General features: G+C 37.9%; 1 protein-coding gene across 1 annotated transcript in view; it reads right to left on the reverse strand.

The window, feature by feature from the left end:
• prkci.L (protein kinase C iota L homeolog) overlaps window positions 1-22,565 on the reverse strand; it is a gene marked incomplete at its 5' end in the record, with an annotated part of 53,647 nt that overhangs the window by 12,233 nt on the left and 18,849 nt on the right. Inside the window, 14 exon segments of the mRNA NM_001090599.1 lie at window positions 3,369-3,456; window positions 6,420-6,544; window positions 6,547-6,553; window positions 6,717-6,804; window positions 8,781-8,822; window positions 8,825-8,828; window positions 8,830-8,878; window positions 11,207-11,383; window positions 13,376-13,434; window positions 14,769-14,823; window positions 16,346-16,483; window positions 16,649-16,734; window positions 18,004-18,054; window positions 18,300-18,389. Of these exon segments, the coding sequence (NP_001084068.1) occupies window positions 3,369-3,456; window positions 6,420-6,544; window positions 6,547-6,553; window positions 6,717-6,804; window positions 8,781-8,822; window positions 8,825-8,828; window positions 8,830-8,878; window positions 11,207-11,383; window positions 13,376-13,434; window positions 14,769-14,823; window positions 16,346-16,483; window positions 16,649-16,734; window positions 18,004-18,054; window positions 18,300-18,389 (1,059 nt within the window).

Raw genomic sequence — 22,565 nt, forward strand, 5'->3', positions numbered from 1 at the left:
CCTTTGAGACAAACATCTGTCTAAGTTGCATTTAACAAGTAAATGTATATGTTTCAACTTACATACAAATTCAACTTAGGTAAGAACAAACCTACAGACCCTATCTCATGCGTAACCTGGGGACTGCCTGTACTCCTAATACAGTTAGGCCCATAAATCTTTGGACAGAGAAAACTTTTTTCTAATTTGGGTTCTGTACATTACCACAATGAATTTTAAATGAAACCACTCAGATGCAGTTGAACTGCAGATTTTAAGCTTTAATTCAGTTGAACAAAAGGATTGCATAAAAATGTGAGGAACTAAAGCCCTTTTTTTAACACAATCACTTCATTTCAGGGACTCAAAAGCAATTGGACAAATAAAAAAAAAATGGAAATATTCAGTTCATTTCTAATATTTGTTTGAAACCCTTTGCTGGCAATGACAGCCTGAAGTCTTGAACTCATGGACATCACCAGATTCTGGGTTTCCTCCTTTTTAATGCTCTGCCAGGCCTTTACTGCAGCGGCCTTCAGTTGCTGTTTGTTTGTGGGCCTTTCTGTCTCAAGTTTAGTCTTCAACAAGTGAAATGCATGCTCAATTGGGTTCAGATCAGGTGACTGACTTGGCCATTCAAGAATATTCCACGTCTTTGCTTTAATAAACTCCTGGGTTGCTTTGGCTGTATGTTTTGGGTCATTATGAAATGCCTCCTTATCAATTTGACTGCATTTAGCTGGATTTCAGCAGACAGTGGGGCAAATTCACTAAGATTCGTAGTTGCGCCAGGCGTAACTTCGCCGCACTTCGTCAGGCGTAGTTTCTTCGCAAATTCACTAAAATCCGAAGTTGCACTCAGTGGTAGCGTAAGGTTGCGAAGTTGTGCTAGCGTTGATTCGCTAAGCGAAGCTAAGTTACGCTAGCGATGGTTAATTTGCATACGGCGCCAAATTCAAATTTCAATGGAGGTATATGTAGCAGCTTCTACAAATGCCTGGGAAACCTTCAAAACATCAGATAAAATTTTTATTTTGCCCTACACATGTGCCCACTGTATAGTTAAGTTGCCATGAGTTAGGAAATGTAGGGGGGAAGGAGGGGAGCCCCAAAAAATTTTTTGATCTTTTTCAGCCTATCACCCATAATATAGAAAAAAACGCCAGCGTTTTTTGGGACTTAGAAAAATTTTTAACTTTTTTTGAAGAAATCCCTATCTACTCTATTGCGCTTCGCCTGGTCTGAGGTAGCGAAGGAAGTTTAGCGTAAATGGTAGCATTCAGAACAATGCGCACGTTAGTGAATTTGCGTAGTTACGTCCGTTGCGCAAATTCGCCAGGCGTAAGGGTGCGAAGTAACACTAGCGAATTTACACCAGCGTTCGTTAGTGAATTTGCGAAGTAACGAAAATGCCCAACGTTAGCGAATTGACGCTAGCGTTAGGCGCTTCGGCGCATAGTGAATTTGCCCCAGTGTCTCTGAACACCTCAGAATTCGTTTGGCTGCTTCTGTCCTGTGTCACATCATGGATAAACACTAGTGTCCCAGTGCCACTGGCAAACAAGGGATATGTGTGCTCACCGCTAATTTTTAAAACCATTAGGCGGAGGTGCAATGAGACTGTGACCACAAAACACATATAGACAAATACAAGAGTCCTCTGCACTCAACCCATTATCAATATATTTAAGACAGAGACATTTTGTGCATACTGCTACTGAAAAATGCCTTACCCTTTAAACAAAACAGGGATTGTTTGTCCATATATTGCAATATATTTAAGCTGGCCAACTACGTCAAAGTCATCCCATATCTGGCCAGTCCTACACTCAATTTTCATCTGATTCATTAAGAATTCTATTGCTTCATTATACATTTACAAAGGGGTAAGGCATTTTTCAGTAGCAGTATGCACAAAATGTCACTCTCTTAAATATAGCAAACCAGGTACACTGTAGCACACCACACTTGAAGATCAGTGCATCAAATTTTCTTTATTGGCCCCAAACAAAGTAGATACATGCAAGGCTTGCATGTATCTACTTTGTTTGGGGCCAATAAAGAAATTTGCTACAGTGTACCTGGTTTGCTACATGTATTATTGGATCACAGGCGGTTGATCCTTTCACTGCTAAAGCACCCTACCCAGCAAAAAGGGTTTTCTACAGGTGGAAGCTCTCCATATTTGTGTGGAATCTCTCTTAAATATATTGATAATGGGTTGAGTGCAGAGGACTTTTATTTGTCTACCAGTGCCACTGGCAGCCATGCATGCCCAAGTCATCACACTGCCTCCGCCATGTTTTACAGATGATGTGGTATGCTTTGGATCATGAGCTGTTTCACGCCTTCTCCATACTTTTTTCTTGCCATTGTTCTTGTAGAGGTTGAGTTTGGTTTTTATCTGTCCAAAGAATGTTTTTCCAGAACTGTGTTGGCTTTTTCAGATTTTTTTTTAGCAAAGTCCAATCTAGCCTTTCTATTCTTGATGCTTATGAGTGTCTTGCACCTTGCAGTGCATCCTCTGTATTTACTCTCATGCAGTCTTCTCTTTATGGTAGACTTGGATATCGATACGCCTACCTCCTGGAGAGTGTTGTTCACTTGTTTGGCTGTTGTGAATGGGTTTCTCTTCACCATGGAAATTATTCTGCGATCATCCACCACTTTTGTCTTCTGTGGACATCCAGGTCTTTTTGCGTTGCTGAGTTCACCAGTGCTTTCTTTCTTTCTTAGGATGTGCCAAACTGTAGATTTTGCCACTCCTAATATAGTAACAATTTCTCGGATGGGTTTTTGCTGTTTTTGCAGCTTAAGGATGGCTTGTTTCACCTGCATGGAGAGCTCCTTTGACCGCATGTTGTCTGTTCACAGCAAAATCTTCCACATACAAGCACCCCCCTCAAATCAACTCCAGGGCTTTTATCTGCTTCATTGATAATGACATAACGAAGGAATTTTCCACACATGCACATGAAATAGCCTTTGAGTCAATTGTCCAATTACTTTTGAGCCCCTGAAATGATTGTGTTAAAAAAGTTCCTCACATTTTTATGCAATCTTTTTGTTCAACCCACTGAATTAAAGCTGAAAGACTGCAGTTCAACTGCATCTGAATTGTTTCATTTCATTTGTCGTAATGTACAGAACCAAAATTAGAAAAAAGTTGTCTCTGTCCAGAGATTTATTGGCCTAACTGTAACTAATATGCATACATATACATTACACACTGCTTTCAGCATCAATTAAAGTCATTTTACTCTGGCAGCAAAATATATCAATAACGTGGTCCAATGATAAACAGTAGTGTGTTGTATATTTTTATACCATTTATATTATATGGAATCTGTAATGTGTGATTGTCCAGAAGTGAAAACTAGAAAGCTTACCGTAATCTTCTCCTCGTAGGATTTCCGGAGCAATATAATTTGGAGTGCCGCAAAATGTACTGGTTGTATCTCCAGGCCTCAACCCTTCCTTCACACAAACAAACAAAAATCAATATATATATATAGATTTTGCATATATACCAAATAACATATCCCATATAGCTACACACAGGAAGAAGAAACAGACAGACAGACGGATCTGTAAACCAGTAAAACATGAGTTGAAATTGTCCACTAATATTTTTTCTAGATCAGATAAAGGGTAATCTTGTGCAGAACTTTACATATGGTCATACTTGTAGTATGCTTCTGCAAACATCCTGTAGTAGACAAATTTCATGCAAGCCCCTTTTAACATACAATTTTTGGTCAGGACCTCGCTTTACCTAATAACAAGGTTACATATAAATAATGTAGGGGAATACATTTATGGGTAATTGCTGTAGAGGCAGATTCCCCCAATCAGAGTGCAGCTCTCTTGACAAACCATAAAATTAGCCAATCAAGTCACAGATATAGGCGGTCGGGGAGAGACTGGGTACTGAAGGCATTGCAGAAATGAGGACCGACAAGAAGGATCCTCACTGAATATGAACATTTGCTACAGATTTCATCTTACTCCTGCAGGTACTATAATGGAAAAGCTCTAAAGGCTTACTCACTATCTGCATCTATAATATCCCTATCACCCTTGATCCAACCCTGAATTAACTCTTTCCCCATGAAAAGCAAATTGTGCTTTTTAGGTTTCCTTACTTTGTCATAGATTTGTTAATTTTTAGTTAAGTTAGTTAGATAGATAGATAGATATTCTGAGGCAATTTGCAATTGTCTTTCATTTTTTATTATTTGTGGTTTTTGAGTTATTTAGCTTTTTATTCAGCAGCTCTCCAGTTTGCAATTTCACCAATCTGGTTGCTAGGGTCCAGATCACTCTAGCAACCATGTATAGATTTGAACAAGGGACTGGAATAAGAAGGAGAGGGCTGAACAGAAATAGTAATAAAATGTACCAATGCCAATAAAATTGAAGCCTTACAGAACATTTTTAGAAGGGGTCAGTGACCCTCATTTGAAAGCTTGAAAAAGTCAGAAAGAGACAGTAAATAATTAAAAACTATACAAAAAAAGAAAAAAATTAAGGCCAATTTAAAAGTTGCTTAGAATTAGCCATTCTATATCAATACTAACATAAAGGCTTACACATTGCTTATCTTCTGCCGACAGAACGAGTCGGCTGCTTATTGGCCCGTGTGCGGGGCCATCCGAAGGGTGTCCCCAATTGATATCCGCAAGGGTAAAAAATGATGGCCGCATCTGTTCATTGATGCGGTCCCACAATCCCACCGCCCTTATTGCCTCCATTCCGATCGTTGGGCCCTAGGGCCCACGATCGAATCAGCCCGATATTGCCCACCTCAATGTGGGCACATCGGGGAGAGATCTGCTCGTTTGGTGTATGGCCACCTTTAGGAAGGCACAGGGCAGATTGAGGAGATGTACATAGAAAATTATACATACACACTAGTTCATGTGTTTATTTATTCCATGCTGACTCCAGTGAACATAATCAAATCATGACAGCGAGTAGCTTTGGGAATCTGAGTTATATGCTCATTTATATTGATCCAGAGTGCAGCAATCGGGTAAATCAAAACAATGTTCCTGCGTAGCATTTGCAAATGATGTTTCACAAGGGAAAAATTATCATTCTTGAATGATGAAAAGCAATTAGATCTGTTTGTTCTTGGATCAATAAATATTTTAAATTGTTAAAGGAAAACCATATAAAATGCTTCTGAAATGGTTATAAAAGTACTTGTTTTTTGTACAGGGTTACCCGTCAACTTTATTATATAACAATTGATAGGGTTTTGCATGCATCCAGCTACACAAAACACACAAATTGACAGTAAGCACAATAAATAAACGGATGACTTGTACATTAAAGAGTAACACTGACCCTTAAAGGGCCAGTAAAAGCATGTTTTGTCAACTTCTTTTTCAACTGGTGGAAAAATGCTTAAATGAACATTAACACCAAAAAATTAAAGTGTTTCAGTTTCAAAGTAATGAAAATATCATGTACTGTTTCCCTGCACTGGCAAGACTGATGTGTTTGCTTCAGGAACACTATTATAGTTTATATACAAAGGCTGCTGTGTAGCCACGGAGCAGCCATTAAAGCCCAGAATACACAGTAGATAACAGACAAGTTCTGAAGAATGCCATTGTAAAATATAGAGCAGAGGTCCCCAACCTTTTTTTTTACTCGTGAGCTACATTTAAATGTAAAAAGAGATGGGGAGCAACACAAGCATGAGAAAGTCCATGGGAATGTCAAATAAGGGCTGTCATTGGCTGTTTGTTGGCTCCTATGTGGACTGGCAGCCTACATGAGGCTTTGTTTGGCAATACACCTGTTTTTTATGAAACCAAAACTTGCCTCTAAGCCAGGAATTCAAAACTAAGCACCTGCTTTGAGGCCACGGAGAGCAACATCCAAGGGGTTGGTGAGCAACATGTTACTCGTGAGCTACTGCTGGGGACCACTGATATAGAGCGTATATGTTATCTGCTATGTATCTTGTGCCTTTTCAGCTTTGAATGGCTGCCCGCATGGCTACACAGCAACTTGTTTATATAAACTATAGTAGAGTTTCTAAAGCATACACACCAGATGTACTAGTGTAGCCAAAAGTAAATTTTATTTTCATTACTTCATTTTCATTACTACTTTCATTTCTTGGTGTTACTGTTCCTTTAAACTTGACCATGCAGCCTGTAATTTGCTTTAATAGAACAACCGCCTGTCACTGCTGTTGCCCAGGACCTGCAAATAAAATATTTCTTGGTAGCAGCAATTCTATTTTGAGAAAGACTTTCATCCTATTGATGTGAAGAGCCATGAATAACATTTGGGGCTTGTGAAGCTCCTCTTAAAGGGGCAATATACCCTCTTTTTATGACATTAGTTCATTTATACAGGCTTGTGCTGAACAGACTTTGAATGGGCCTTTTGGTGGAACGGAAACATAAAACATTCCTCACCTTACACATGCCATAGTCAGTAAGTTTTATGTGCCCTTCAGAATCCAATAAGACATTGTCTAGCTTTAAATCTCTATAAATAATGCCATGCTCGTGAAGGTAGTTTAATGCCAGACTGATTTCTGCAGAATAAAACCTACAGGGAGAGAGAAAGGAAAAAGTCTATTACGCCAATGTAATTGTGTGCTGAGCATTATAAGCACAAGCAAACTAGAAAAAAAATATTGTATAGGCCTTCCTTTTTGCAGAGAGATAGCACATAGCACAAGGGCATTTTCATATTAAAACAAAGACAAACCTTGCATGCTCCTCGGGAAGCTTCCTTTGACGCTGCATGTGAAACATCAGATCTCCCCCATTCACATATTCAATTACAAAGAACAACCTGAAACAAAGCATATAGAAAGGTTGAGTGGAAATGCAGTACGATGGGCTCTCACAGCTATGTAATGTACAGGGCCAGGGGAAGAAGGACAGTCAAGCATTTGACTGCTAGACAGCAACTTGATCAATCAGCAATTAACATAGTCAATGTCTATCAATAAGCCAGATAGACATTGAATGCATTTATCTCTATTAGGACTAAGTAGATCATTAAGAAGTGGCTATTTTCAAAATCAAAATATTTGCAAAGGATAAAGGCATATAAATGATCACGGTGGGAAAAAGGACACTATAATAACTCTGTAGCTTAATAGTCGCCATGGCTGCACTGCTCTATCTGCATTTGTACAATAGTCTCAGCAGGAAATCTCCCACACAATTATAACAGAGTACATAACATTCTACGGTACCTTCATATCATTGATAAGTTCAGTGTAACTTGCTAGTACTGTATGAATAAATGATGATGATAATGATTGCTTTCCATCACCACCATCATCATCCTGCGTACAGAGATCAAATGGATTGTTTATGACCATCTGCATTTGTCTGGGCTACTGTACATCACCCCTATACAATCTACTGCAGGATAACATAGGTTAGCAATAACAAAGCATTCCAATTTACAATAGTGGAATCAATCTTTGCACCTCCACCAGCCAGAGAAGCAAGTCTAAAAGAGACCTACACAAGAGACTACATCTCAAGAAGGAGGAGTGACTCCATAAGCGAAATCACTGCAGGCCAGCTTAATTTTATGCTTTTTTCAGGAACATGTAAAATGAGGGAAATGCATTATATATTGGTGGGACCACAAAACAGCTGTGTAAAATAAGGGGAAAACGTTGATGTTTTGCTGTATAATGCCAATTGCCACACAGTATAAAAACCTTGAAACATACAAAAAAGTCTTTGGAGCCCTTGGAAAGACCGGGGGCCAGAATAATGCCTGGTAAGGCCACATCTGTTTTTAGGGGGGCAGTTGGCCAAGCATGTTCCAAAGCATTATTTCTGAAGTTGGATGTTTAGCTTAGCCCTCATATCAATTTTTCAACTCTCATGTACCAAAGATGGGTTGCAAGCACTACTGAGCATTAGTCTCACGTGTCACAAATAGGTATGCACTGTAGACATCATTTTTGTTGAATACCAAATCCACAATTAAGTATTGTGCCAAATACTAAACCCAATATGAACCCTAATTTGCATATTCAGATATGTGATAATCTTTTGTTTGCAGATAAAACATTTGTCATGTTCAGCTGTCCAGAGCTTTAAAGGTGATCTAAACTTACACCTACAAAGTCGTTCTCTGAGCATATTTGCAATTTCTCTTTTTAGTACCGGTAGTTTATTTAATATAAGCAGTTTTAGACTGTTTAGACAAGCTTTCTTTTAGCTTGAATGTGTCAGCAACCATTGTCTATGCACTTTGCATGTACCTCCTGAAGGTTAGTTAAGCCTAGGGCTGCTGACTTTCAGTTGAACCAAAAGAGCTGGTATTTGCAATCCAAAATGTATCAAATATATTAGAAACCGCTAAAAAAGTTAATTAACTAAAACTGCAACGGTGCGAAGGCCAGCATTGAGTATTTAAATCAGTTCTGCACACACACAGTGGATTTTGGTGCTAAAATGCTTACTTCCACGATGAAATCCGCTGTATTTGTGTGTTCATTGACAGGCTGATCTCGTACCTCTCAGCGCACAAGCATACAGGAAGGGGAAGACAGCAGATCAGCTATTCTCCCCTGGTGTATAAATGCCATCGCAGAAAATGACTGCTTACCATTAGCCTAAGAAATCGCCCGAATGCTAATCTTGAAAAGGTGCTGGGATTGGCAGTATCTTAGAGGAAATCCTGGATACAGTACATCCCTAGTCACAAATATGACATAACCATTGACCACTGTCATTTGTATATGTTTTTCTCAACTGGGTCAGTACATAAAAAGCAAAAGAAGTCAGTAGAGTTACCTGCTCTCTGTTTGGAAGCAGGAGTGCAGTCCAACTAGGAACGGATGGTTTGAAGCCTGCTCGAACACATGCTTCTCTGTCTGCACCCAGTCAATGTCCTAATGAAACAAGACAGAATAATTACAGGTTAATTGGGGATATTGTTGAAGCTGAATTTTGCAAAATCATATTGTTATTATCGTAATAAACAAAGCCTGTTATGAGCATTCCTCTCACGATAGCAAAACATTTGTAAAATAACAATGGGGAATAAGGGAATAACACAGTAAAGAGACAAACTCGATTGAGACAAATGTATAATAACCTATAATACAAAATCACACCCACTTATACATAAGCTACAAAACAGCGACCAAAGCAACCTCACTCTTCTCATCCAACTCCTAATTGGTCTGATCAGTTTAATATCAAGCACACATTAGCACTTCTGTACCCAAATGCAAAGCCAATCTGACAAGATGGCAAAGAGAAGATGGTGCCATCACACTTTGAAGCAGCAGAAAACGCACATTGTGTATCTGTGGCTGGTTTATAATGAAAAGCCTGTTTCACAGCTGTTTAGAGAGATCAGACGGCTTAACCTTCCACAGCAGAAGCAAGGATTCACAGACCTTCCCTGAGATCTGTCTGCAGCTCAGATCTACATAATACAGGATTACACAATCCAAGAGCTTTCTAGGAATCAGAAAGTACATTTGTGGTGCTTGATTAACATTTTTAACTCTCCAAAAAATAAATAAATAAATTAAAATCCCTAAGTCAACTACTTTGATATAAACATGATTGATAAATACATAAAAATACAGAAATATGTTCATATGACTCTGTGTCTGTCTCTATAGGGCAGATTTATCAAAATGGGAGTTTAGAGCTTGATAAATCAAACCTCACCCACGTTCTATTCATTCCTCTGAGATTCCTACAATTGTATGTATCAATGGGTAAAAGTTATAACTTACCATTTTATAAATATGGTTCTAAAAATCCCATAGGAATGAAAAGAACGTGGGTGAGTTTTTATTTATTAAGCTCTAAACTCACATTTTGATAAATCTGCCCCTATGTGTCCTACTACCTGTAATCTCTACCTGTATAGCTATATATCTATTGTTTCCTGCCATTTTCTACTCCTGTCTAAGCATACATAACCTCACATTTCCATCCTACAAAGGAATGGAACCTGTTATCCAGAATGCTCAAGACCTGGGGCTTTCCGGATAAAGGGGGTTTCCAGATAAGTGGGCTTTCCATAATTTGGATCGCCATATTCTACTAAAAATTGTTTATACATTAAATTAACCCAATATGATTATTTTGCCTTAAATAAGAATTTATAATATTTTAGTTGGGATCAAGTATCAGGTACCATTTTATTATTACAGAGAAATAGGAAATCATTTTTAAAAATGGCAATTCTTTCATTAAAATGGAGACGATAAAAGATGGCCTTCCCATAATTCAGAGCATTTTGCATAATGGGTTTCAGGATAACAGATCCCATACCTGTATAAAAACAGGTATGGGATCTGTATAAAACCTGTATAAAAACAAAATGACATGCAAATACTTTTCAGTGTTTATTACACATATGTTTATATTCTATTCAGATGTGACACATTCTGAGGGGGAAAGTGTGGAAAATGATGGCAGTATATGCCACACAATTGAACACTTCATCTGCAAACACGAACATTAGTCACAAGTCAAGGTCTTCAACTGTGACAGACTGACGACTGTTAAAAATAATGAAACACTGCTTCACAATTGAAGCCAGTAACTAAACACACACACACCTCCAAATACTCAAAATTCCATATATCAGCATTTTTTATTGCTGATAGAAAAAAATAGCACATGGAAAAATGTGGTCAGGCGAGTGCTCTATATCTGGGCTAGTACGTATGTTGGAAATATCTCAATGCTGTATGGTCCTACAGTTGATAACGTACAGGTTGATCTGTTATCATATGGACAGGGACTAAACAAATTTAAGAGTGGTTCAATCAACACCAACGTCTGACTAGTTTCCCGTCAGAAAAATAATGTACTGCTTAACACCAAGAAACATACAAGACCATATTAGTTCAAACTAAGTCCACATAAAACACAAAAAAAAATACAAGATATAAAGTATACAAAAAGGAGTCACAATCAAAGTCTGCCGTGGACAGAGCATTTTTTTTTGAGGAGGTGGATTTTAGCTGCCTCAGTTCACCTGGCCTTAATCCTTTAATGCAGAGTATCACATAGGTTTGCTGATTTGGAGTAATTTTTTTGGGCCAGCTCTTAAATGTCATTGCTGGGTGCCTTGGCTGCCATCTACAGGAAGAAATATACATTGTTCTCTTCCTTCCAATCACTCCTATTTTTGACGTACATTTTTGTAAACATTCCCCTTGGAAATTATAGAATAATGAAACACCTGCCTCGTCATCATTAACAAGCTCCTTCTTGACAACTTTCATTGCATAGATTCGCTCTGTTTTCTTTAACCGGACGAGCAGAACTTTAGCATAGCTGCCTCTTCCGATAACCCGCATAAGGTTGAAGTCTTGGAGTCCCAGGCTAGATGGGCTCTTTCCACTCTCCCTGCTGTTCATTGCCTGCACAAAAACATTACAAACAACATGAGAGGAGTCCCTTGCCTTTAATAAATTAAGGCTGATTATTATACAGCTGCAGTACTAGATAGAAACCACTATAATGCAAGGAATGTTACTTTCTGAAACAAGAAAATGCTGTAAATGCAACACAATGGGGTATATTTATCAAAGAGTGACATTAGAGATCACCAAAGTCCACGAGTGTTATATTCCGCCACTTTCCATTCATTTCTATGGGATTTTTAAAAGAGTATTTATCAATGGGTGAAAGTGAAAGTTCACCCTTTGATAAATATGCCTGTAAAAATCCCATAGAAATGAAAGGAGAGTGGTGGAATTTCACACTAGTGGACTTATATATATAGTGAATAAAGTACCCCCTTTTGTAAAATATAAGGATATTATAAGTTACCGAGGAGTTTCATGACCATATAAAAACACGAGGCCGTATGCCGAGTGTTTTTATACAGGTCAGGAAACTCCGAAGTAACTTCTAATATCCTCATATTTTACAACTGGGGGTACTTAATTTATTATAATACACAAGTTTCGGTGAGTCATGTGACAGAAATGACATCAGAACTCACCGTTTATAACTGATGACATCAGAACTCACCGTTTATAAGGATATAATTTACAGGATATTCATGGCTTTTGTGTATTATATATATATATAATATACCCCTATGAAACACAGACCAACCAAGAGACATCATACTTTCAGTTCTAGAGGCACCCCTAGCCTTTAGTGATGTCTTACAGGGTGAACAAACTCCCAAATAAAATGTATAGAATTTAAATGTATATATTTTCGTGATATTTATAAAATAAATCAGATATACTTAAAAGGGTGGATCAAACTGCAACATCTCATAACTGGGGCACACATAGTGCTGTTTCTGCTGTTTTTTTGTGCAAAAAAAAGTGCCCTTAATGTACAGAACACTATTGTTTGCAAACCTGTCTAACTTTTGTTGGTTTGCTTAAGAGGTGTCAGGTATTTGAGGCCTGGGGGCGACTGTGAATATGTGAGGCACTACTAGCCTATACTGTGGGCCAATCACTTATTGAATTGCAGCCTGTCTAAACTGGTTGGAAAGGAGAACTGAATCATTATGTAAGCAAGGGTGAAAAGACTGTGTTCCTCATTGTTTAAATTACATCAAAATGAAAAAAATGCACCATATTCATATATGATGTATTTTAAACTGATGACAGGTGTGTATCACCCAACTTTGGGCTGAAGTTTATTATGTTGCACATTTGGAATCATGTACTTCATGACATACTCAGATGTAGGGGTGAATTGGAACAGTTCGGATGAAATGGGATCACTATTTCTCTTTTTTCAGATTAAATGGCTGCCTCCCTAGTTACACAGCAGCTTGTTTATATAAACTGTAGTAGCATATCTGAAGCAAAGCACAGTTTCTTCCAGTGCACTGCAACAGCACATAATATTTAAATAGTTTTAAATAATTTTTTTTTTTTGGTGTTCCGGATACTCTAACAAACAGATCAAAAACACTGTGACTGTGCACAATATAGAGACTGCAATGTTAGATACAAGGCTATTTGTGAAAAAGTGAAAACGTACATTACAATAGTTTTCCCTATTTTTATGCATAATGTTTTGACCTTTCTGATACATTAAAAATGTATGTAAAGATTCCATCACAAAATGCAAACATGCCACATGATTCATAGATCTGCAAATAAAAGTTCAAATACCTTGACATACTCTTAGATATAAGACCGTCTGCAACATTCTTTTTCAGAAAATAGATGGAACTATTTGTTCCTGCAGAATGTCTGTCTTTAACGGACAGTCAATAAACACTATCATGCCTGGCTGATACATTCTTTTTTCCCCGAATTTGCTTATTACAAAAGCCATTCTGTGGCAGCAGGGTAAGGCCCCAGTGAATAAGTAAAGAAAGCGCTATTAGCACAAAACACATTCCTAAGCATAATGCTATAGTAAGCTCTTACCTCTTTCTCTTCACCAACTTGATCTAGGTTGTCTTGGCTTCTTGGTCTGTAGGGCAATTCTATAGAGGGGAAACATTGCTTTACTTTATTTGCATACACAAACCTTAACAATCTCGTAACTGCACAGGTATTGTTATTTTTTTTTACATTTAATTCTAAATAACTGAAAAAACATGAATGGATCTGTTTATTTAGATTCAGTTGCTTATTCTCTGACATAAGATGTTTTTTGTTTTTAGAACATGGTGCACCACATTAAGGAAAGACCATTTATCTGGAAACGCCAGGCCCCACACATTCAAGATATTACATCTCATACCTACACAAGAACATGCCAGAAGAAACAAGAAAAACAAGAATGTGCCAGTGCATTCTACTCCTCTAAATATAGATGGACTGGCCTGACCTGTTGAAAATTTCTGCAAAAACCCTACTAATCCCACCCAACTTCCTATTGCCTCCTTTCCCAGGCTGTGCAGGGGAGCCGGTGGCACACAGCATACTGCATTGTAGGATAGGAACCAATCAGCATCTAGGCTGACCCAATAGGGAACTGAAGCCCATATTTGCTTGTATGTCATCATATGTCGTCGTATGTGATTGGCAGGGACCATTAGGACACAACCATCCTTCATTTGAACATGGATAGGGACCATAGCAGATCTATTGGGAGCTCCAATAAATGGGCTGTTTTTAAAGAAAATATACATTTTTAGCCCAAAGTGAAACCAGCACAATATATTATTCATTGCCTACAAGATTGTTTTTTTTTAGTTATCCTATATTTCTCCTTTAATAAAAGATTGATGATGTTATGCATAAATGTAACTTCAGGCCAAAGCAGTATTTGTGCCTTTCTAACTACTGGTTCTGACTTTTTAAACAATGTTGAAGTCAGTTCTGCTGACAGAAAATAGCAAAGGACAGAAAGATATACAGGTATATTTACAAGTAAAGGTGGCCATAGACATAGCAATTACGATAAAGATCGTTTGTTTCAATACACACGTGTAGAGCTGAATCGTCAGATATACAGGTAGATATTCAGGTAGAAACAATAGAATTCTACCTGTACCGGACGACTTAGCACTAACAATGGCCGATGTTTGGGTCCCTTCAAAGGCACCCAATCAAAATTTCCCGTCAAGCCCGATCGACGAGCAGACCAATATTCAAGTCTTCTGCCGATATTGGTTGGCTCTTTAACCACCATACATGCACCGAATATCGTACCAAAATTTGTGGTCTATGGGCACCTTAATTTAAAAAGACCACTGAAAATGTAATGATAGTGGCTGCTAAGAATGACATGTTCTCTCAAGAGGCCAATCTTCAAAAAGCAGCTAATATTTGGGGTTTGAACAAACAAAAAAGGTCCGGTTCACATTTTTACCTGGTTCACTGTGATCAGAGTGCATGCCTGGTGGATCCATTGGTATAACAGATTCCTGCAATCAGAGACTTGAATTGTCAATTCCTCACATCTTAAACAGCCATTAAGATAATGAAAATGAAAAAAATATAGCTACATTAAATTTGTCTCTCCGGTATCAGCAACCAAATATGTGTTGCCTCTTGCTTTTCTTTAAAGGGGTTGTTCACTGTTCATTTAACTTTTAGTATGATGTAGATTGTAGAGCATGATATTCTGAGACAATTTGCAATTGGTTTTCATTTTTTATTATTTGTCATTTTCCAATTATTTAGCTTTTTATTCAGCCACTCTACAGTTTGCAGTTTCAGCAGTCTGGTTGCTAGGGTCCAAATTACCCCATTGATTTGAATAAGAGACTGGAATATGAACAGGAGAAGGTCCGAACAGAAAGATGGGTAATAAAAAGTACCATTAACAATAAATGTGTAGCCATACACAGCATTTGTTCTTTAGACCGGTCAATGAACACCATTTGAAAACTGGAAAGAGCCAGAAGAAGGTGGTAAATAATTAAAAAACAATAAAAAAATAAATAAATAATAAAGACCAATTGAAAAGTAGCTTACAATTGGCCATTCTATGACATACAAAAAGTTAACTTAAAGGTGAACCAACCCTTTAATATTATGTAAATTACATTTTGCGTAAGGCATCTGAGGAAATTTTATCACTGCTACTTGTAGTTGCAGCTACTTACCCTGGGTTTTATTCTTTTCATTTGAATAGGAAGTACTTCATGGCACAAACTCCTATGCACAGATTTTTTAAAAAAATATACTGTCTCAGCCAGATATCCAGATACTGTCTGAAAAATCCAGTTAAGTGAGGTCTGCATAGTATGAGAGCAAGTGGTACTCTCAGCCCTAATGTAATCAGATTATTGGTGCAATTTGGCCCACTGTCTGGGTGGACAAATGACAAATTAGCCAAATAGCCACTTTTATGGTTTCTTTGATAAATGTAAACGTTTAGATATGTGTATTTTATATACGTGTAATTTTTCCTTTAGCAGTTAAAGCTATAAAGGGTGATTTTCCTAGAAGTATTTGCATCTTAATTAGTTTTCTAAATTATCTGCTGTTATAGCAACCTCTTAGCAGAGTTATGAAATGCTATGCACCCAGATGCCATATATAGAGTCATGTAGAAACGGGTTAAGAGTATGGTGTAAGATAAACTCTGGAGAATCACAGCGAATTCTGTGTGTTTATTTCTTCACAACATGTTTCAGATAAACATATCCTTCATCAGGTGCTAGTGGGATAGGATATGTTTATCTGAAACATGCTGTGAAGAAATAAACACACTAAATTTGCTGTGGTTCTCCAGAGTTTATTTTATGCTGATCTTGGAAGTGTTGTGGCCTGGACGGTGCCATTACTCTGTTGAGAAGAACCCTAGCACATATTGGAGTGAGGGGCCACTTAAAATTGTGCAATTACCTAAGAGTACGGTGTATGCTTATTGCCCACAAATAAGAATGCGCCATTATGAAATAATCTAGAGCATCAGTCACAGTGATTCATACTACTTACCGCTATTGTGTGCCGGCCACATTCAATGGTAACAAGCTTGTGACATTTCTTATGAACAAGCAATTTACAGTTGATACATTTATAGCCTTGTCGCCCCAGCCCCCATATTCGGTCAGTGCAGATGGCGCAGTGTGCTCGCTGGAAAAATATGATACATGGAGTTAACACCAGTACAAACACCTCCATCCCAACAGGCTTCATAGCAGCCACCCATAGAGGGACACTAGTCTGTCCTGTGTAGGATGCTCATTTTCTCTAATAGACCATTTTATTATGTATCAAGCAAATTCAGCTTTTTCTCACCCTGTTAAATCTCTTGGCCTGGAAAGTGTGTCCATTTGCACAATACAGCTTTCTCCATCTTCTTGCTCCACGTCGATATATGGACTCTAGTAACAAGAGACCAACAACAATCAGTGCCTTTACCAAGGAAAAATAAAGCTTTTTCAACAAAAATCATAGTGATAAAAAAATATGCTTATTTTAAAGTCAAAGTGCATTGAGAATAAAAGTGTAGGAAGCTGTAGTCAAAACTGGTACATGTGAGGACATAGAATGAAGATCATGGCCCGCTTTACATAGCGGGTGCCCCTAGGCCTGCTGTCCTCGACTTCTTTCCCTCCCTGTTATTCATGTACATTTGCTTATTTTAGTCAGGTCTGGAGCACTGGGGATTGGCACACAGGAAACTGTAAAAAAATATTGTATTTCCCTGCGCATCCCCAATGTGTCTGAACCGATGTAGTTGGAAGTCATGCAGCCCCCTAAAATCCTGCTGCCCTAGGCCGGGCCTAGGTGGCCTTTCTACAAATCCGGGCCTGATGAGGATATAGCATTCAGTTAGTAACAACAACAGTCCACATATCCCTAAAGCTGGCCATAGACATTCAGATTAAAGCCTATGTCAGGCGATCGTCCGTGCCAATCTTCCGACCCACAGCGAACCATTTAGATTAAAATAAAGTAGCAAAGACAACAAGCACACCATGCTTGGGTCATTAATTGACAGACAGTAATCGTACGAAAGTTATGTCTGACAAATAGAAGTGACAATTTCCTTTTGATATCATCAGAGATATTATCAGTAGCCAATATAAATCTTTTAACCTGTCTGATCGACTGAACGACGATCGCAATGGTACGAAAAATGTCAGGACACTCCACGCATGGATCAAAAATCGCATGAACCGTTGTTTCGTACGATTTTTGCGTCTATGGCCAGCTTTAAATAAGCAGCCTAAGTGTAACCACGAGTTTACAGAGATTTGTATTGTGATCATTAAAGGTAGTGGTCAGTTCAGTCAGAAAAAAAATCACTTAACAATGGATGCACTCCTGCCCCCTGTTTGTTTGGACTTCCACTGATATTTCCTGTGCCTACTATATGTTCAGTTCAAAAACATCAGGCAATCATTCTACAGCTTTCATGTAATATGTGTGTGTAATGTGTGTATAATGGAAGACTACCTATGATAATCCTTTTTATTTTGGATGTTTATCTAGTTTGGCAGCTCTCAATCATATTAAAACAATGTCATTTATACATAAATACTGCCCGTATATTTAATTGAGCGTTTATAGGCACATTAAATGAAGGTAATCCCTAATTTTCAGTTGCATATAATAGCAGAGCAGGAATGCAGACATAAAGCACTTACTGTCTTCTCCTGTGCATGGCATGCCAGGCTTCTCTGGTATACAAGGGAACACTGCAAATAAGAAAGCATTGTAACACACAGATGTAAAATATCTATATTTAGCCATGATAAATTATCTGCTAAGGCATTTTAGAAAAACATATGTATTTTGCAGCTTTGCTGCCAATTTAAAAAATTAAAGAAACCTAGTGTGCCTGCAGAAGGCTATTAAGCACCAGGGTTCTATACAGAATGCAACATATTGGTGAAATGAACATAATATAAAACATGGTTCTGCATTTAATATATCGGTTTACCATGGATAAGCAGTTCTGAATCCTTATTCAGTTCGTACAGACGGAAAGCTTCTTCTAGCTCCAACTGAGAGGAAACTGTACATGGATCTCCTGCACGAGGGGGGAAAAACATTTTTGAACATTTTAAATGTTGCATCTGTGTTGCAAAAAATGCACTTTAACTTGACCAGGTAATGTGCTGGTTGGTTACCTGCTCTTTTATGTACAACCCCCACCACAGAGGAAACTAATCAGCTCTAGGGAAGAAGTAACAAATACTTTATATTTATTGACCCATTTTGTCACTTTAACCTGAACCAAAAAAAAAAAAAATATATATATATTTGGGGCGCAAAAGAGAGGGACAAAACCTATACAGTCTTTGTATATCATGATTTACATTTAAAAGGGTAGCTGATTTCACCATGTTTTGCGTTTTACATGCGTTTTACATTTTACTGTTTAAGGCCAAACAGATTAGACATTGTTATTTCCTAAGTTTTGGGGTAAAAATATCCCCCTCTTTTTTACATAAGCCCTGCTGAATCAGCTCATGTCAAAAAGGCACATAAACACTTAAACTTCTAAAAACACATTTTTTTTGGCATACATCATTCTTGAGATTGGTAGTAGGCTACTGCCTCTTTCCCCTCCTTGGCCTTAGAGTCATTCAAACCTCCCCCCATTTGTTCCATGTTGAATGGATGAATTCTGGGATTTAAAGTTTTCCACAGAATTGGAGTACCACCTGATATGGAATTCAGAGATACCAACACCCAATCAGAAGTAATTTGAGGGCATTTTGACCATGCCCATCATGCCTCTGGCCCCAATCGTGACCCTTCCTTGGCCCCAATCCTGATCTGCACCTGTCCTGCCCCCATTCCACCCTATATCCCATTCTCTGCTGTGCTCCCTGCTCCACAGCTTGAGACATTAGGTGATGCTTCTATGCATTTCATTGCAAAGGTTTTCAGGGTCAAAAAAAAAGTATCTGCTACTGTGGAATAGTGGAAAAGAGGTACTTAAATAAAAGAGACTCCTGAAATGCCTTGGAGTTGGCAGTCCCAGCGCAAATCTCTGCTAAATAACACTTTTATAGCAGAAAATAACATTGACATCCAGTCAATTAGTGTCTTAGCAGGTATGACTCTCCCCAAAGGGAGTGATTTTTCATTCTCAGAAAACTTCCAGTGATGATTGAAAGTTGCCTTTCTGGTTGAGCACTTAAACATACCATATTACAAATTGGAAGTTATGAAATTAGAAGTTAGAAGTTAATATTGCGCCAAACTAAAATGGCCTTTAAGACTTACAGACGTGTGCATTATTCCAGTTCTGTAGAACAGACCCGTCCAACTCCAGGCTTTTAAACTATAATAGGTCAGGTTGTTTGGGAAACCTGTCCCTGAGAATGTACAGGTCTTACTAACTCATTTATTTTAAATGACTCACTTGTACATAATGGACACCTACAACGACCCAAGCATATATTTAGATTTTTGTAGGACGTTCCTTGCTGCTTCAAACAATGGTTCCAAAGTTTGGAAGATGCTGTCTTTAAAGGTTACTTCTCTGTAAGGCATAAAAGGCAATTGCAGGCACTTTGGGCATCATGTTTGTAGATAGCACCAATTGCCTGTATCTCTCATTTCAACAGTGAGAAGAGGAAGCACTGTCTACACATTTCCTTTTAAGTGCCCATGATATCTCAAAACTTGGTTTTCAATGGGGAAGGGGGTGCACAGAAGCCATCTAGTTTGCATTAATCAAAAAAATCAGCATCTTTCAAGAATAATTTATTTCAATATTTTAATTTTGACATTTACAGAAAAACATTTACAAAGGGAGTAATCCTTTATAGAGCGAAAGCTGGACAGATCATAGCTGGTAGTGATGTTCTATTGAAAAAAATGATCTCCCAACATAACTTATACAGTAAGAGATATACATACTACACTATATGGCCAGAAGTATGTGGGCATCCAACTGATTTTTGGAATTAACCACACCCATTATTGCCAACATAGGTCCATACAACATTATATGGCCAAAACATATGACATTCTCAACAATTCTGTGCCTGTTACTTTGTGACAGTTTGAGGAAAGATAATAACCCCATTCCTAAAGCAAGGTCCATACAGAATTGTTTGCAGAGGTAAGGGTATAAGATCTTGACTGGCTAACTTTAAGCTAGGTTGAATTCCCCACCATCAGTGGCCAACCTCTTCTATGTGAACAGAAGCAAATCCCAGCAACATCCAATGGAAAGCCTGTCCAGAGGAGTAGAGGATAAAGGCTGTTTAAGGAGCAAAGGGAGTAGCAACTTTACATTAATACCCTTAGTTTTGCCATGAGATACTTGACAGGCAGCTGTCTGGTTACTTTTGGCCAAGAAGTGTCTCTCACAGTAAAATGCCGATTCTTGAGATTGATAGTAAGCTTTCTCAGTGGAGCTTGTAAGCTGTGTAAGGTGAACATTAGCAATATGCTGCTACTAGAAATTTCAAAAATAGTACGAACTTGAAACCCCATAAACTATGTGGATTAGCTTAGAAGAAAACGATGGAAAAGAGAAATCAGGGAAAAGAAAGGTCATCAAAAGGGAAAGGAACATGGTAGAAACATGGCACAGCAAGAAATAAGAGAAAGCGTTAGGAAAGATGTTTGACAAACGGCGGCAGTCCGATGACATTGGGGGCGGAACAGTGATGTTTGGAGGTCAAATTATGACATATGATGTGTTTATGCTGTGTGCACAGGCTGTAACAGCAAAGAACGGTATTGAAAACACAGTTTTAAATGGACTAGGTATAAAGATCACCTTTACCTTCCTATAATTGCTGCCTAACTAGCAGACTTCTAGATAAAGAGGAATCCATTTTACCAAGGCTGACAAAACACCTCCTTATTCTTTCAAGATACAAGATCCAAAGTTAAGTAGAAGTATGAGAGTCATCAATTTTACATTCTCCATGGTACATTGCAACAAATAACACAAAATTTAAGATTTTTATTAAAAGCATAAGCTGAACGCATATCCAACACAAGCCATATTCATCAGGATCAGGTTAAACTTAGGCACATACTGCCTCAGAGAATGTTTCTAAGCAAGTAATAAACTGTAATTGATACGCTGAACATAGTTTATTTGTGCATATTTGCATATTCTATTAATGCAAGGGATGTAATACCCCAGCCGTGGCATTCTATTAACTCCGAAAGCAGGTATTTCAGTTTATTCAGGTCAAAATCAAGCCATGGTTAGCTACGTTACATTCAGGCCTGGAAACAAAAAGTAGTTAGATAAATCAGAAAAATATTCCAACTGAAATTTTTTCGAATGGATTCCTAAAAACAACTTACTAGCATTACCTGAATTACCACTTTATGTTATTACCTGTGCATCAAAGAATCCCAAGAATCCTTAACTATACATTCTTATCATGATGGTAGCCAGATAGGCATCAGGTTTAAAGGGACAGAAGTATAAAGTAGCACGGTAATTGCACATGCACAGTTATATATCATGTTTAATGCTATGGTTTAGAATTGTCTGAACCAAACTGGCCCTCCAAATGTGTGGAAACAAAGGCCACAGATTCAGTCTTTCAGATATCGTCACCCACTTGATCTTATATTGTACTTTGCCATTTTAAGCAAAAAAAATATGTGAAATTGTTGACTGGGCAACCTTTTCACATTCAATGTAAATCTAAATACTGGGTGCAATCATAAAGGGGAATAAAACACTTTTCACATAAGCTAACTCAGATGTTATGTAACAAAAATAAATACATAAAAAAGTGCATAAATACTTCCTCTGCTTTCCATATTGGGTGGTGCATAGGTTCTCTGGAAAGCAGAGCAACTTCAAGTCCAAGAAATCATCACATCACAATGGAAAAGGTGAAACAGGGGTTGAATGACCCTGTGAGCCTAATGGAGATTGGGAAATGGTTCCCACAGCTTAAAGATGATCACAGTTTCCTTTCAATCTGTGGAATAACATTATAATATTATATTCCCTTTAAAGGAATACCAAAAAATAAATGTTTTTAAAAGTAATTAAAACATGATGTACCGTTGCCCTGCACTAGTAAAACTGCTGTGATTGCTTCAGAAAGACTACTATAGTTATATATACACACTGCTGTGTTGCCATGGAGGGCAGCCATTCAGTTTGAAAAAGGAAAAAGGCACAGTTTACATAGTAAATAATAGAAATCCTTTGTAGAATGCACAGAGCTTATCTGTTATCTGCTATGTAAACCTGAACCGTTAC

This window comes from Xenopus laevis, chromosome 5L (genome assembly GCF_017654675.1).
Source record: "Xenopus laevis strain J_2021 chromosome 5L, Xenopus_laevis_v10.1, whole genome shotgun sequence".
NCBI lineage: Eukaryota > Metazoa > Chordata > Amphibia > Anura > Pipidae > Xenopus > Xenopus laevis.